This window comes from Amblyomma americanum, chromosome 4 (genome assembly GCF_052857255.1).
Source record: "Amblyomma americanum isolate KBUSLIRL-KWMA chromosome 4, ASM5285725v1, whole genome shotgun sequence".
Taxonomy (NCBI): Eukaryota; Metazoa; Arthropoda; class Arachnida; order Ixodida; family Ixodidae; genus Amblyomma; species Amblyomma americanum.
In genome coordinates this window covers 110,740,800-110,757,029 of record NC_135500.1, presented here as the reverse complement: position 1 = coordinate 110,757,029, position 16,230 = coordinate 110,740,800, and the positions used below count along the sequence as shown (strand labels likewise).

Here is a 16,230-nt window from a genome sequence, read left to right as displayed (position 1 = left end):
TTTTGCTCTGTGCAAAATGAAAAAAGGAGAAGCCAGTTGGGAGGTTTTGAACGCGCCAAATTAAGTTTGAGTGGTTTTAATTTTGTGACCAATGAGTTGATTTTTAAGTGGATTGTTGCAACACTAATTTACCAATTTCTTTTTGATTTAGGGTAAAATAATCTTTGGTGCTTGGGTGCCTCCCATGCGACTCGCTCTCGCTATTTTCTCAGTACAGGTCTGAATGTGTTGACGGATGGGTAAACACTAGATAACTGTCCTTTCTTTATTTTCGGATATAGTACTGAGTAAAACGGGAGAGATATTCCGGCTTTAATGACATGTTGCTGAAATGGCAATAGTCGCGTATTATGCTCAAAGACCGATGGGCAGCAACACATCAGGAATTATTCCACATTTCCATGGTTTTATAGCCACGCTTTCCAATTCCTTTAAATAGAGAAACCACCATCGCTACTATGGCAGCTTGAGGCATCAGGAATGAGTATGTGCATCAAGCATACACACCGTGGATTCCTGAATATGACAATAAAATTTTGCACACTTGTTCATCACTGCAAAGAAAGTTTGACGAAGCAGCACAAAGATGAATCCAACCGCCTCCTTGTTAGCAATTTAACAGACTGCCTCTAAGATGAGCGACACGTAAAAGGCATTTCAGAGCTTCAGAACTTATACACTTACCATTTCCCAGTGTGCACTGATCAACAGGGACAGGACGGCTAAATGTGCTGAACAGGACCTCATCAGCTGCCTCTCACTACCAGCGTCTGCGCTTTATCTTGGGGACCTTTTCTTTTCGAGAAAACGAAAAACTCGGAGCCCTCTGTATTGCACAGTTGCCGGAGCACATGGCACCCCTCAGATCAACTTACGGTACTTCTTTCACAAATCCAGCATTCATGCAGAGAAACGTGTAGCGACGCAAACAGGCTGCTTCTCGCGCCTACGCCAAGCACCGCGCTGGCGCTGCTGCCAGCCAAAGTACCACAACTCCCAGGGTGCATCGTGGCAACAGTGGCATAGCACAACTGCTGGTTAAATCGGTCTCTTAACCCTGTCCTTTGCCAGCTGCGGCCACCGTATCCCCGCGAACTTCTTAATCTCATCCGCCCGCTTAACTTTCTGCTGCCCCCTGCTACACTTGCCTTCTCTTGGAATCCACCCCGTTAATCTTAAGGACCAGCAGTTATCTTGCCTTATCGCATTACATGCCCTGCCCAAGCCCATTTCTTCGTCAGGTTAAGAAACAGTGCTTGGTTTGCCTTGAGGGCCTTCAGTTGCTGTGACTGTAGTCCGAGAATCTTATCCTGCGTCAGAAGGCAAGGATCGAGACAGTCCACGGTCCTATCTATTGAGGTGACAGTTAAAAAAAAAAATCTAGCAGACTATTTAGCATGACTAAGTGAAGAATATCATGCAGTAGCAATAGTTAGGGTGGGCCCTTAAGGCTCTTACTTGCTAAAAGCATTTGACCTAAAGGCTTTTACCATGAAGGTCTTCATCCTAAAGGCCTTTGGGTAAAGACCTGGGTAAAGCCCTGCCAGGTGGACACACCTGGCAAGTCCCAGAAGGCATTTACCATGAACGCCTTTACCGCAAAAAAAAAAGCCTTTGGGTAAAGACCTGGATGGTGCACTATAGAGGAATCTGAACTCATCTTTTTACCAAAGGAATTCGATCTACATGTTCCGAGCATTCTTGGAAACTTCGAATTATTGTCATGTGCAGCCGATTTCTCTAATTTAAATCAAATTAAACGTCCCGGCTCTCGCCTTTTTTTTTTTTTTTACTCTTCGCTGAGTTCTCCATACCAGAGCGTTACTGCAATAAAACATTCTAAAACTTCTGGACCTCAACATACGACGGAAATTCTTTCGCCTATCGTTGTTCCACTCCCTCTACTACAACCATTCATCTTTCGCACGCAGGCACATCACAACAGCACATCACATATCATCTCGTACTGACCATGCGCATAAAATTCAAACAATTTTCGCCCCGCACAAAGAAATATCAGAACTCCCTGTTAGTCTTGGCTATAAGGGAGTGGAATGCTTTACCTGCTAGCATTGTGGCTATTAATGAACCATCATCTTTCCGTTCATCTTTACTAACATTTCTTGAATCAGGCACAGCATTGTTGACTGTTTGAACTTACCGCCTTGTAGCTGTGCTTTGCCTTGTACGTGTACATATTATTTTTGTTTATTGCACACTGCACTATGCCCACGATGTATACCACCAACCCAATTTGATAATTAACGCTTTGTTCTTTCATTCTTTTTTCCTCTATTTGTATTATGTATGAAGTGAACCCTTGTGTATTTTTGTTATTTGCTGTCGTCGTCGTCCCCCCCCCCCCCCCCCCCCCCCGTATGTAATGCCCACTGGTCCCTTAGGGTACTTAGATAAATAAATAAAGGTAGAAGGAGTCAACCAAGGCATGAAGTGCCTTTCACCCAGTCCCTTGGCGGCTTGCCGCCCTGCCATTGGCGGAGTGATACATAAATCAAAGATTCTACTCGTATTTTTTTATATCTGTGGGCCTATTTTGTGGCTATGTTGTCTGTGACTGAAACTATTTATTCACAGAAACCTAAAAAACAAAAAAAAGGCGAAAGCGAAGCCGCCATGGGACTGGCTGAAAGGCACTCCACGAGTTGGTTGACTTCGCCTACCTTCAGCGCTGAGTTCAAAAAAAAGCGGGAGCCGGGACGTTTAATCTGATTTAAATTAGGGAATTCAGCCGCTCAGGACAGTAATTCAAAGTTTCTAAGTATGCTCGGAATCTGTAGATCGAGTTCGCGCAATGAAAAAGACGAGTTCAGATTCCCCTTTTGTGCACCTTTAAGGCCTGCCAGGTGTACGCACCAGGCAGGTTGCCAACAACCTGGTGGGCAGGTGGTCCGCCTGCCACAAAGCAGACTTCATAGGCGGACATATGCCCAAAATCAGAAAATGCGCCTAGTAGTGCTGCTGGTACTGCACTAAAACTCGCTCATTTTCTACGCAACAAGTATGAGCTCCCACACCAGCCTGTGAAGCCTACTTGCTGCATCACCTCTTGGTACAGGGTTAGTCACATGACTACCATAACTGTGGCAGATCGGGCGGCTTCATCCACATGGTGGTTTCCTTGTGATGCCACAGTGTTCTGGCAGCCATCAGAAAAGTACATCGGGATCCTTGGTTATTGCGCCTTGGTAAACTTCACCGATTTCTGAAACAAGTTGTTCATGCAATCCGCACCATGGTGCAGCTTGCAGGCCTTGGAGGGCTGCTTTAGAATGAGAAAAAAAAAAGAAACGGACATTTCTGCGGGTTTTCTTGGCTTATAAACTCAATTGCAGCCCAAAGGGCGGCTAGTGCCATGCTCATCAAGGAAATGCAGTAGGTTGCCTTGACTTGAATCAAGATGGGCCATGGTCATGAAACTGTGTGCATTCCTATGAAGTGTGTGACGGTTCTGCTACAAAGACCGAAATATCGTACTGGTGCACATTATTGGAGTCTGAAAAATTTGTCAACTGCTGCATCAGACTGGATTTAAATTGCAAATCATTTGTAATTTTGCAAGCTTATTTATTAAGAACACACTGTGACAGAAAGGAAATGCTTGCTTTTTACCACTTGCCAGAATGTTTTAGGAGCAATTTGTTGCAGAGTCTTTAACAGTGGCATTGTTATAGTTACTTTTCTTTCTATCTTTGGTTATCTGATGTTATTCTCTTGCTTCATTTTCTGTTTCACTTTTCTCTTTGTTTGTATATATATTTACTCATTTTCTGTTTTTTTATGTCTGTGGTATCAGAAACCTATGTCCTTGATATAGCTTTATGTGTTGGGCAAATGATCAGATGGACTGTAGGCGGCTCAACTGCAGCAGAATTGCACCTGTCTCCAGTATTAGAGCATAAAGTCAGGGAGTAAATTTTGGCTCTTATTTTTTTTTTTTGCACTATCTATTGTCAATTCGAACTTGAAGGTGGCTGAAAATCTGTCTGAGTTATGCGTGGTTCAATTTAATAGGAGCTCTTTTTTTCACCCTTAGTGTTGAGATCAGTTTGATTAAACCCTGCTGTTCAAATAATTGAGGTCCGATTAAAAAGTCTGCTGTTTCCAGTAGCCTGCTGCCAAATATCTCTATTCTCGGGTGAAAAATGCATAAATTGTGGACGGAAGATCGCTGTAAAAGTCTGTGGCTATTCGTTGTGCCCGTGTGGTCCGATATTTATTCTCGCACTAACTGTGCTGTTCTGATTGTGCTCACAGAGAGCGGCCTATGTGGCCGGGTTCCCCAGGTGGTCATCGACGAAGAATCAGAGATGCTCCGGTCCATGCACGAACAGTCCATCGACCTGGTGCGTACACCGCTGCTTGTTTCACTGGTTCACACCTCTGTCGGATTCAGTGTCAAGTAGCAAATGCTCCATTCGTAAACAGGAACATTAGATTTTTCAGAGATGGTTACTGCAGAATCCACTGAACACTAAGAGCATTTAGCTAGCATATGTCTAGATTTATAAGTGCACGCCCTCAGTGACTGTGCTTCAGTAGTAAATTTGCTGCTGATGAAAAGCAAGGATGTCGCTGTACTTAAATATAGCCAGCAGACTTTTTTTCGGAGCCTGAAAATTGGGATTGTTTGATATTTCAGACCTTCACATGGAACACTCAGCTTTGAAGTTGAAGTTCATTTCTCGCTCTTATTGGTAGTACAGGCATCACTGGGTGAGAGAGGACGCAGGGAGAAAAGCTGCTTGAATGCAGCTTGAAAGGCACCCTATGCCCACATTGCCGAGGCAGCGTATTGCCTCAGTTTTTCACAAGACAGCTACAGGTGAGGCAGTCGAAACAAAAACTAAAGTATCAACATGAATTAAATACAACATTTCAACATTTAGCATCACAATCAAAACAAAAAGCAATATAAATACTCAAAACAAAATCACTACATCATCCAAGTGTACAACATAAGCAGAATTTACCCGCGTTATAATCTTATTTACAGTTCAGAGCAAGTGCAAGCTAAACGTCTTCAAAAAGGTGCAAAATGGTTTTTAGGCTCTTCACTGTGATATCTCTTAGCAATATGTTGTTATTTTCTATAATGTTCAGGTATTTTGAAAGAATAAAAGACAATGATTGCATACCGTATTTCGTGCGACAAAGAGGCAATGACCAAGGAAAATGAGAGCGGGTATCATACACCGTTGAATAGCGAGATATTTTTAGAAGCGAGAAAGCGGATTCATTGCTAGTAATAACTGCAGTTTTGTACATTGATTGCAATCTGAAAGGAAACGAACAAATGATCTTTAGAATGCCAAATTTAATGAAGTATGGATGTGTGTGGGTATGCCATGATACGTTTGCTATTAGTCTAATTGCCCGCTTTTGTGCTGACGAGAGTAACAGGTTCACAGCCAATTTTCTGGAGGGAGCGAAGTCCTTGTTTTTGTATTGACCAGTATGTTTCAGGCTATCTTGATACCCATGGCATGGGAGATGCCATGTTAGATAATTTGCTGGTTGGGTACATTTGTATAGTGGTACCGTTGTGTGTAGTTCTGATCAGTGCAGCCACAGTCTGTACTGTCAGAACCATGCCTTGGCACTATGAGGGGTCTTTCATTCACATGTGCATCCACTCACTCACATTCATGACCACTCACACTCACAGGCATTCTTGTGTGAGAGTGAGGGACACAAAGTTTTGCAGCTACTGCTGTGCCTACTTTCCAAATCTGATGAACATCAGTACCTAGCAACCTGTTTTTGTGCTCTGTCATGGTGACACTCGTAGAAGCACTAGTAGAATGAAGAAAAAAAAAACACCTGCTTGCAGCAAAACATGGAGCGTGTGTGCAGCAACGCCATGATCCAGTACCTCAAGTCACGGCCGGCACCTTCAAGCGAATCGGCCAAGCGCATGAAACAGTACCTTCGCGAAGACCTCCCACCTCACCCACTCTTCCGAGGTTGGTCATGTTCCTGTATCACCATGCTGTGGCACGCCTACTTCAGTCTTGGTTGTGTGGCCAACTGCTAGGCTTCCAAAAGCCTGATGCAACACCTGGTGTACGTCTAGTAACCTCAAACAGTGGTTCACTAAACTTGTGTTATGTACCTCATGGTTGCACTGCTTGTTCTTGTGGCACTGAACAACAGAATCGCGGCATAACGTTGGTACAGTCATGGCAGGATCCTGGCATAGGTTTTAGTTATAGCAGTGTGCAGATATTTGAAGTTCTGAAAATTAATCAGGTATGTTTGTAATTCAGTCCATATTTGGTTCAAGAAATTGATTTCAGGAATTTTCTATTATTCAGCAGCAACTGGCAACTGAATTTCATTTATCTGACTGTGGCAAAACCACAATTTTTGGACAAGCTCAAGATATCAGGAAAACAGTGCAAAAGCATCGTCTTTGCTCTCTTTATTGTTTATCACATGTACCAGTCACATTCGGATGCTGCAAGGCTTGGACCCCGTGCAAAATTCCAGAAGTGTGCTTTTCCTCGTAGCACGCTTGCTGAAAACAGGATGGCCGGCCACTCGCATCGAGCAGTCTTGATGTGAAAACGCGTAGTTTTTTGTTTCATCTTTCCACTATATGTTACATGCTTAATGCCTGCACCTAATGGCACCCGTCTTGTTGCCTTCACAATACTTTTCACGTGAGCTCGCCATCTCTTTTTGATCAACCACAATATGTGGGAAAGCCCACTTGCAGAAATTCACATAGGGGCTTTCTAAAATGTGACTGAGTCAAGGTGCCACCGGCAGGAGCAAGCGATCATGTAAAAATCCCGCCCATTGCAACGTGCATTGTAGCCCGTGCACATCTTATGTGAGCGCAAGGGCAGACGTAATGACATATGTTAGAATGGGCGAGAAAAAAAAATATAAGAAGTGCCTAGCCCGCGCTGCTGGAGGTGTATTGACAAAAATAATTCTGGGACTGTAAAAAAAATGAAAAATAAATGTCTCTGCCCATGCCACTAAGTACAACGGGCTTGATGTTATTGACAGTATGAGAACCCTTGTCACGAGGTGAAAAAATGGCATGACCGTGTAGTTTGTTTCCGAGCTTCACCGCCAGCCTGCAACGACAGCGGCAGTCAGCCGAGCATTTGCTGGCCGTCCAAACACAGGTGCACGCCACTTTCGAGCGCCCAGTGGCAGAGTGCTGTTCATTTTTTTTTTCTTTTACAAGCAGTCTCACTGAGCTTATTGGTTTACATTCTTTTTATGGCAGCTCCACCATACTATATATATATATGTTCCCATGCCAACATACGTTCTGCTCACTTATGTCCGCGTTGTTTTGCATGCGGCGAAACTGCACACTCGTCCAGGACTGGTTGCTGTTTGTGCAATGGAGCCTCTTCACAAAGCTTCATCGCACTTTCTTATTTTCGGCACTTTTTTTTTCTCAGGGGCAGGTGGCATTTCATAAATTCAGCCATCAGATATTTTGGGCATTCCTTCTGATCTCTTGCAGTCCAAACTAATGAGGTCTTACTACCCATCATGCTATTTTTAGTTGTCAGTCATCTGTCGGGTCATGGATTTTATGTCACTCATCACATTACAAGTCGCATATTTTTATGCTTTGTATACATTTTGATGCCCCGCCGCGGTGGCTCAGTGGTTAGGGCGCTCGACTACTGATCCGGAGTTCCCGGGTTCGAACCCGACCACAGCGGCTGCGTTTTTATGGAGGAAAAACTAAGGCGCCCGTGTGCTGTGCAATGTCAGTGCACGTTAAAGATCCCCAGGTGGTCGAAATTATTCCGGAGCCCTCCACTACGGCACCTCTTTCCTCCTTTCTTCTTTCACTCCCTCCTTTATCCCTTCCCTTACGGTGCGGTTCAGGTGTCCAACGATATATGAGACAGATACTGCGCCATTTCCTTTCCCCAAAAAACCAATTATATATACATTTTGATGCATATCATAACTTTTTATTTTTTGCATGGAGCTGAGTCAGTCTAGTTTTGTTTAATTTCACTTGCAACAACCATGCACTAGTTTGAAAAAAAAATTAAGAACAACAACTTATACTTATCTTTCTCTGAAATATTTTTTCGTTATGAACATGTATTCAATATTCAGTCATTTTTTTCTTCATATTCGATTTGTATTCTAAAATTTAAATGTTCACACACCCCTAGTTTTAATAAAAACTCACAGGACGGTTATGAGTCAGAACAAGTGTGAGCGTTTAAAGGCAACAACGCACATGTATAATCTCTTAATCGAAGCTGAAGCAACCAGCCTCGGTTCTTTCTTGCTGCTGTTGTCTCCAGCAGCATTTGAGCTGCAGAAACAGCGCCAAAGAGTTCACGAATTTGCTATCACTGCTCAGTGCTGTGCATAGACATAGCAGGGGACAATACTGCAAGTAAGGCGTTGTCGTCTCTTGTGTCCCCGCCATCAGGCTGGAGCCCAACTTTGATGCCCTTCTTTTAACAGCTGAGATCACCGTGCTTTCTCATCTTTTTCCTTCAACTGCTCCTCCTCGTTGTTCTTCCCAGTGAAATCAGCCGAGGAGGACACACGTTCCAAGCTCCTGGAAGGCATGAAGAAGTTCAAGCCACCCAGTGTGAGTTACCTGCCCTTGCTGTCCCACTGTCCGCATTTTGGGGGCCACCATTGTTCGTGCACAGGTCTCATTCCTTTTCAAAAACAGAGGTCACTGCAGCGTGTCCATGAGGCACATTCTGCTGTCTCACATCCTTTCCACCCAGTAGTACAGTGTGGCATTCCTAGTGCAGCACTGTTCATTGTTCGTGTGCTCAGACCAGCCATGTTGCTTTGAGCAGTGATACAGCTTAAGCCTGCACGAAGGAAGGGTGTTGTGATCCCTGCTTGCTGTGCGGCTTTCACACACACGCACGCACGCACGCGCGACAGGCGACACAAAAAAATGCACTCGCGCACGTGAAGCGTGACTCCAGATGCCTTTGTCAAATCTTTAGATGAGCCCTGAGAAGTTTGCTTGTGCGCTATGCGGTGTGGTCCATTATGCATCATTAAGGCCTCTAGTTTCCTGCGATTACGAAAAATTGAAGATTTTATCATATGTCCCAGAATTCTGTGTTAGCAGCCACATTTTTTTTTATATATATATATAATGTTGTTTGGAGATCAGTAGGAATGATAGAATGGTGGGAATGCGATTACGAATTTGACTAAGCGCTAACACTAGAAAGTGGCTCGATCAGGCGCTTAATGTCAACTGATCGCAGTTGACAGTAAGTGCCCGTCCGTGTCACTTTCTTGTGTTCACCTGTGTTGGCGCTTAGTCATTCCGTATCATGCGCCAACTAGCCCAGCAAAAAGTTCTGCTGGAATGTGATTAAATTATTTGTCTGAATCCTCTGGAAGCATAGAGTCTGGTAATGACCAAAGTTCTGCCTCGGAAAGCATGGGACGAGTCACGATAGTGGGGCCTGTCGAAAGCGATATTGCCGTTTCTGCCACATTTGCAAGAATATAAAGCGAATTTGTACTCTAAATCATCTGCTTCAGAAAGCACTTCGCATTATATTTGAAGCCAAGGTACGATTATAATGCAAATTTTTTTACGCTGTTCTTCGAGATGCCCGCACTGGGCTTACTCACCAGGCTCAATGTGAATGCAAGTAAAAGCCAACTTTTCGACGACCCTGGTCATTGAGGTGAAGCACATGGCAAGAAAGGGTTGCTACAAACTTGGAAAGAAGGCAGTGCGGGCCATTGAGAAATGAGAGAAGGCCTTGAAAGAGCTGTGAAGAGTAGGGAAGAGAAAAAAGGGCTAACGGACACAAAACCGTGCAGCACAAAACTCAAAGCAGAGAGACAAGAAGAGGCGGCATGGTAGCTGCTTCAGCACCAAAGGCCGTATGTGTTTAGAGGCTTACCATGGAATATCGAAGATTCTTCATTCCCAGTTCGTGGAATTTAAAATTCTCCGCTGCAGAAAACTAGGGGTCTTGTTCATCACCGGCATTCCAAATCTCTTGAAGGTGAGAGAAATGCTCATCCTCTCTCCTCCAAAAGTTGACTTCCATCAATCCTACAGGAGTGCCTCTACATGGCTTGGGAGCAAATCCCTTGGGCCCATCACCTGTGACGAAGGCGGTGCACACATTCCCATGTGGAAGCTGCAGATTTATGACCCGTACCTAGTGCAAGGCTCAGTTGCTATCAAGTTATCACTGTTAAATGAGATGTATAACACAGGAACATTCAGTGCAAAGCATTATCGAGTACCTAGACAGGCAGAGCGAAAGAGTGGGTCTAAAAATTAATATGAAAAATCTAAAGCAATGTTCGATAGTTTTGGAAGGACTCAACAGTTTACGACTGGCAGCAAAGTATTGAAAGTTGACGGGGAATGCATCTCCTTGTGGCAGAAAGTGACTGCTTGGCCGTAACATGAGAGTGAAATGACTTGGAAAATAAGAGTGGGGCAGAATGTAGTTGGCAGGCATGTAGTTGGCAGTTGAATAGAGGCGTGTCTCGAGAGAAAAATATATGACAGCTATACCTTGCCAGTACTCACCTATGGGGCAGAAATGTATAGGCTAACGAAAAGGCTTCAGTTTAAATTGAGGACAGGGCAGCGAGCTGTGGAAAGAAAACTGATTGGCATAACATTGAGAGAAAATAAGAGAACAGAGTGGGTCAGGGAAGAAAGGCGAGTTAATGATATCGTAGCCGAAATCAAGAAGAAATGGGTTTGGGCAGGGCATGTTATGTAAAAGCAAAATAACAGGTGGTCTTTTAAGGGTAACGGAGTGGATTCCAAGAGAAGACAAGCGCAGCATGGGACGCCTGAAATTTAGGTCGGCGGATGAGATTAAGAAGTCTGCAGGGCTAAGGCGGTTTCAACTGGCACAGGACAGTTTTAATTGGAGAGACATGGGCAAGGCCTTTGCCCGTAAGGGGCGTTGTCAGGCTGATGATGATGGTGATTTACTGTAGAATCTTGGTGGCATGATCTCGACTGGTAAGAATGAGTACAATCCCTTGGCTACAGTGCATTCTATATATTGCTTGCTACGAAAACCCTTGCATGCCACATTGGATGGTATGAACTTGAAAGCCATGACCATCAGTAGTTATCTTGCTAGGATACCATGATAGGCTTTGGATCTTGATAACAGTGAGGCAAACTTCTGCATTGCTTTTGGCAGCCAGCTGGTGGTTGTTCAGTAGTGCACATTGCGATCGCTCATTGTGTGGCGCAGTACCATGAGACCTTGTGACCAGGCAGAATGAAGTGTTATACTGTGCTTACCCACTGGTTAGTAAGAATGTGAATTTGGCCCAGGTGTGTGGTATGTGTGTGTGCTTGTGAGGGTTGTTGTGGTGCTTGTCTCACATCTTTGCCCAGGAGAGGTTGGAAAGACAACGATTTCTTTGCAGTCTTTTTTTACGAGCTAACCTTAGGCCCAGCTCACTACTTTATTGAATGTTCGTACATTTGGTGAAGTACGTAGTTTTATGCACTGTCTGGCATTCAGTGACTCTGCTGAAGTGCATTGCACAGTTTACGCGTGCACTGCAATTTCATGTGCTGCAGTAGTCGGAAATTTTTGCGTTCCAGACCATCTTTGAGATTGGGAACACAGGCAAGAACACTGCCTTTGCAGTCATGAAGAGCAAGAGACTCAAGCACGACAACCTCATCAACCGCTTGTCTGTGAGGGCCAATCCAAAGCCGGATGAAGACAAGCCAACAGCAGCTAAGGGTAGCGACGCAGAGGGCTCTGCTGTCATGGCAGGAGAGGAGGAAATTGAGGTGAGGTCTTCAAGAAAATGCATTGGGCTCTCCTTAGCAAAGCTTGTAGCAATGATAGTTAGAGCTTGGCTTTGACAGAATCGAGTGCAGAGTCGAGTTCGGTACTGCAAAGGCCATAGTGCATGTGCATCTTTGCCAGAAATAACTAGGCCGCGAAATATGAAAAAATACCATGTGACTGCGCTCGTGCCGGAAGAGCGGCCATTTACTTCGCCACGGTCAGCGAGCACGCTCCGTTTGCTCGAAACGCCATTGAGAGTGCTGCAATATGGTAGCGCACGAGCACAGTCATGTGGTATTTTTTCATATTTCGCGGGCTTTCTTTAGATGCCGGAAAAAAAGATCTCATAGTATATACGATGCTACAATAAACTATATCGGTTGTTTCTAAACCTGCTCTACAACCTAACGTAACGCTCTTGGCACTAAAATGAATATTTGAAAATTTGCATAATTCATCTTAGTTAATTAACTGATTAAGGAGAATATAAAAAATATTCTGAGGAGCGCCACATGATGGCAAACAATGTATCGTTAGTTTCAGTGGGCTGCGGTTTGCAGTTTTTTTTTAATCCTTGGTTTAAGTTACATGAAACTCCCTGTAGTATATTGGAAATCACTGGGAGAGGGTTTTGGAATGACTGATGGTGTTGATGCCAGACTTATGATCGGGCAGGGTTATGGTGAAACCTTTGTTTAGTGAGCATGGGTGTTTTAAATTTTTGAATGATTAAAACTTTTGCCAAGCCTTTATACAAGCTTTAAGGTTGTTTGATGCATTAATCTGCTCAAGTGAATGATTAACTGTTGAATTCCCTAGTTCCATAATACACGTTACAGAGAACACAGTAGGCAGCAGTGCACAGTGTGCACTTGTTACTCATTCTTGCAAGTGTGCATTCAATGTGGCCAGGTGTTTTTTTGGTAACATTCAATTCAATGCTTTTGTTCATCGGGATCTTTTTGCACCTTCATCAAGCAGTGCTGTACAGAAGAAAACAAAATTTCTACTGCAGTGTCAAGCCACACTGTGCTGCCTCTTTTTTTTTTTTGCAGAAAACTTTTTCAACAGTGATCAGCAACAATACAAAGGTGAAAAGCAGGAAACGTGGCAAGGCTGACCCCAATGCTGGTCCTGTCAAGAGCAAGAAGTCGAAGCCAAACTCGTTCAAGGATGAGGAGTTCTACATCCCCCACTTCTCATCTGACTTCCACACAGAGAAAGGGTGGGTCCTCCACTTTATCTTTCCCTGCTGGCGTGTTTGCCTCTGGCTAAGGGAACAGCAGGAGATGGTGCTGGCTAGTCCGATGTAACTGACATCGTATGATGCCTCACTTGCAGCGGTGTAAAATGAGCAGTGTTTATGTAACTAATAATGGCACGCTCTTTCCTGGATGCACATTCCGCTTTTTGATTCCCTCCTGTGATGGCAAAAAGGGGAAAGCTTTTCCCCGGTCACAGCAAGCGAGCCGTACCATTGTGTGCAGGATTTGCAATGGTGTCCAAGAGTTTTTGTCTCTGTGCTGACTGCTGAGACCAGTTGAAAATGCAGCATTTAAAGTGTGTTTATCAATATTTTTTACACTAATCAATGAAAAGTTGGTTGTGGTGTTCTTTCGGGGAGCAGGGAATCTCTCAGCTTGAGGTATGCTTAATTCAAATAAATTGGTGGTCTCTTTCATGTCTCCAATATCGAGAGCCGACAATACTTAGATGTCAGTCTGCCGAGGAAAAGTCGGTACGTAGAAGGGGGGGGGGGGGGGGGGGGGGGGGGGGGGGGGGGGGGGGGGGGGGGGGGGCTGTCTTGAATTGAATGTTACACTAACATGCTGGGCTTTTTTTCATGCACTCTGCAGCATGGCATGCTGAATTACTGTGATTGGAGGCAACTCGCCAAGAGTAAGGATTTCTCCGGGACATTGGACTGAGTTGGAGCTAATGTGCAGACATTGCCAGTGTCAACCCATGCCTCCTCGTCTGTGCAGGCTAGAGCTGGACAAGACCTTTGAGCAGCAGGCATCCCAGGCAGTGCTGGATCTGACGGGGGATGACGACAAGCTTCTCCGAAAGCAGAAGAGTGCCCTCAAGTGGTCAGTGTGTTGTTTTAGTACATTAGCACTTGTAGTGGCCATTGTGCTGTTTGTTTGTTTGATTTCTGTTTGGTTTTCTGTCTGTCTGTTTGTTTGAAGCCTACTTTGCGGCAGGCTGCCCACCTGCCCACTAGATTGTGAGCAGCAAACTGCCTACCATGACAGATGGCAGATAAATTAATGATAAGTTGTGAAGGGTTGCCCAGGAAGAGCAACCTCAGTCTCACAAGCCCCACTGATGACAGCACCTGCCATGACAGGGCAGTGGCACATCGCTTAACCCCTGCACCACTGCTCCTGGAGTGGTATGAGGACTCCCAGTGACCTATAAATGTGAAGTCAAGAATGACCAGTTCTGCATATATGGGCATTAACCCATTAACGCTATCCGAACAACTTCCATCCGTGAACGATGGATCTGAACCCCGAAACCGAAGTGCTCACACGCCTAATTCGTATTTAGCCTAACTTTGGAAATCGACCATCATTTTTTTTTCTTACAGTTGCTCTGTGCTGTGCTTTAAGGTCGAGGTACAGTCTTCAACAGCCAGTTTAATTCTTTTGAGTCTTGCACCAATGACATTAGTTAAGTAGTGGTGAAGGCAAACAAAAGGTTACTACTGTTCGGTACTCTTACTTGCTTGATTTGTGCTGGATCTGGCAGTACTCCTGTGTGCACAGAAAGTGCGTGTCATTGCTTTAGCTTCAACAGAACATCTTTGCGGCCTCCGGTCAGGACCAGAGCCTCAAGCTTTCAACCTGCGGCACTGCAGCGGTATGCACTTGCCAGCTGAAAAGGCCTAATGCTTAAACCGCTTGCTGCCGTATTGTAAACGTGCAGCCTCGTTTGATGTGGTGGCCAGCCCAAGCCTCATTGGTCACTGTCTCTCTCTTCTTAGCACCTTCAGTGTCATAATTATTGCACTATGCTAGCAGAAAAATTTCCAGGTTTCTGTGGTTACTGCTCTGTGAAAAGAATAGAATTGTGCCATCAGGCACTCAACAACAGAGGCTGATGTTTTCTCCCTTCACCATCTATGGCATTCATAGGTAACTATGAAGCCATAATTAGGGAACTTGAGTTATTTTTTACGTTTTTCAGAGATAGTTCTATTTCCTGTGATGTAGACGAACTGTGGACAACATTCAGGAATAAGCTGTTGTTTCTCGTTGATCAGTTTATTCCCGGAAGGCTGATGTCACCTAATAAACTAAAAGAATGCGTGCATCAATTAGAAAGAAAGCTCAGGTTTATAAAAGGTTTTGTAAAACAAGAAACTCATCTGTGTACACACGACTGAAAATCCTGACTGCAAACCTTAAGAGTGAATTAAGGACAACAAAGCGCTTGTACATATCCTCATTGGCAGGCAAATTAAAAACGAACCCAAAAGAAGTGTGGCGCTTTATCAAATGCAACAAAAAGGATGTTGTTGGCATTCCGGTCATCAAGGATGGCAAAAGTTTATTGAAAGATGACATCGCACGAGCAGAGTGTTTCAATGTATATTTTCATTCCGTCTTCTCAGCTTGGTCCTCAGACACAATTACGGAAAAGCAGGAACAGCTGAATGCAATGCCAGATATGGTTATAACTGAACAAGGTGTCAGATCACTGCTACAAAACCTAAATGCGCATTCCGCACAAGGTCCTGACGGCATTCCTAACTTTATTCTAAAGCACTGCGCAGAGAGTATTAGTCCGTTTTTGGTTACTTTATTCAACAAGTCACTACAGACTGCGAAATTGCCTAATGATTGGAAAATAGCCAACGTCACGCCAGTTCACAAAAAAGGTGATCACACCCAGGTCTTCAATTATCGCCCCATTTCTTTGACGTCTGTTTGCTGCAAAACCCTGGAGCACATAATCTAGTCTGGACTTGTAAAACACCTTCAAGACAACAGTTTTTTCACATCAGCGCAGCACGGCTTCCGATCAGGGCTGTCATGTGCAATGCAGCTGACTGAGTTCATTCATGACATTGCATCCGGGATAAACAACTGTTTTCAGATAGACGCCATTTTTCTAGATTTTAAGAAGGCTTTTGATGTTGTGCCGCACCACTTTCTTCTCCAAAAAATATCATGCCTTGGCCTTCCTGACTGCCTGTTCGGTTGGCTGAAAGATTAAGCGCACGCCAGCAGCAGGTGGTAATAAATGGTGCGTCATCATCACCTGTGGATGTTTTATCTGGAGTGCCACAGGGGTCTGTGCGTGGACCGTTACTGTTCCTCATATTCATCAATGTCATACCTGTCGGCCTCAGATCCACTGTCAGACTGTATGTGGACGATTGCATTTTGTATTCTCCAGTCACGTGCCTTGATGATTTGTG

General features: G+C 44.4%; 1 protein-coding gene across 2 annotated transcripts in view; it reads left to right on the top strand.

Moving 5' to 3' along the window:
* The window catches only part of LOC144128209 (ATP-dependent RNA helicase DDX54), a 50,450-nt gene that overhangs the window by 26,345 nt on the left and 7,875 nt on the right, over positions 1-16,230 (top strand). Inside the window, exons 10-15 of one of the 2 annotated variants that reach the window (XR_013313723.1) lie at positions 4,276-4,364; positions 5,852-5,984; positions 8,547-8,614; positions 11,606-11,800; positions 12,857-13,539; positions 13,658-13,700. Coding sequence is in view for 1 of the 2 variants with exons in the window: in XM_077661427.1 (XP_077517553.1) it covers positions 4,276-4,364; positions 5,852-5,984; positions 8,547-8,614; positions 11,606-11,800; positions 12,857-13,026; positions 13,787-13,891 (760 nt within the window). In the remaining variant the exon portion in view is untranslated. Of the gene's footprint in view, positions 1-4,275; positions 4,365-5,851; positions 5,985-8,546; positions 8,615-11,605; positions 11,801-12,856; positions 13,540-13,657; positions 13,701-13,786; positions 13,892-16,230 lie in introns of those variants that run through there. The other variant, XM_077661427.1, reaches the window with a different exon arrangement.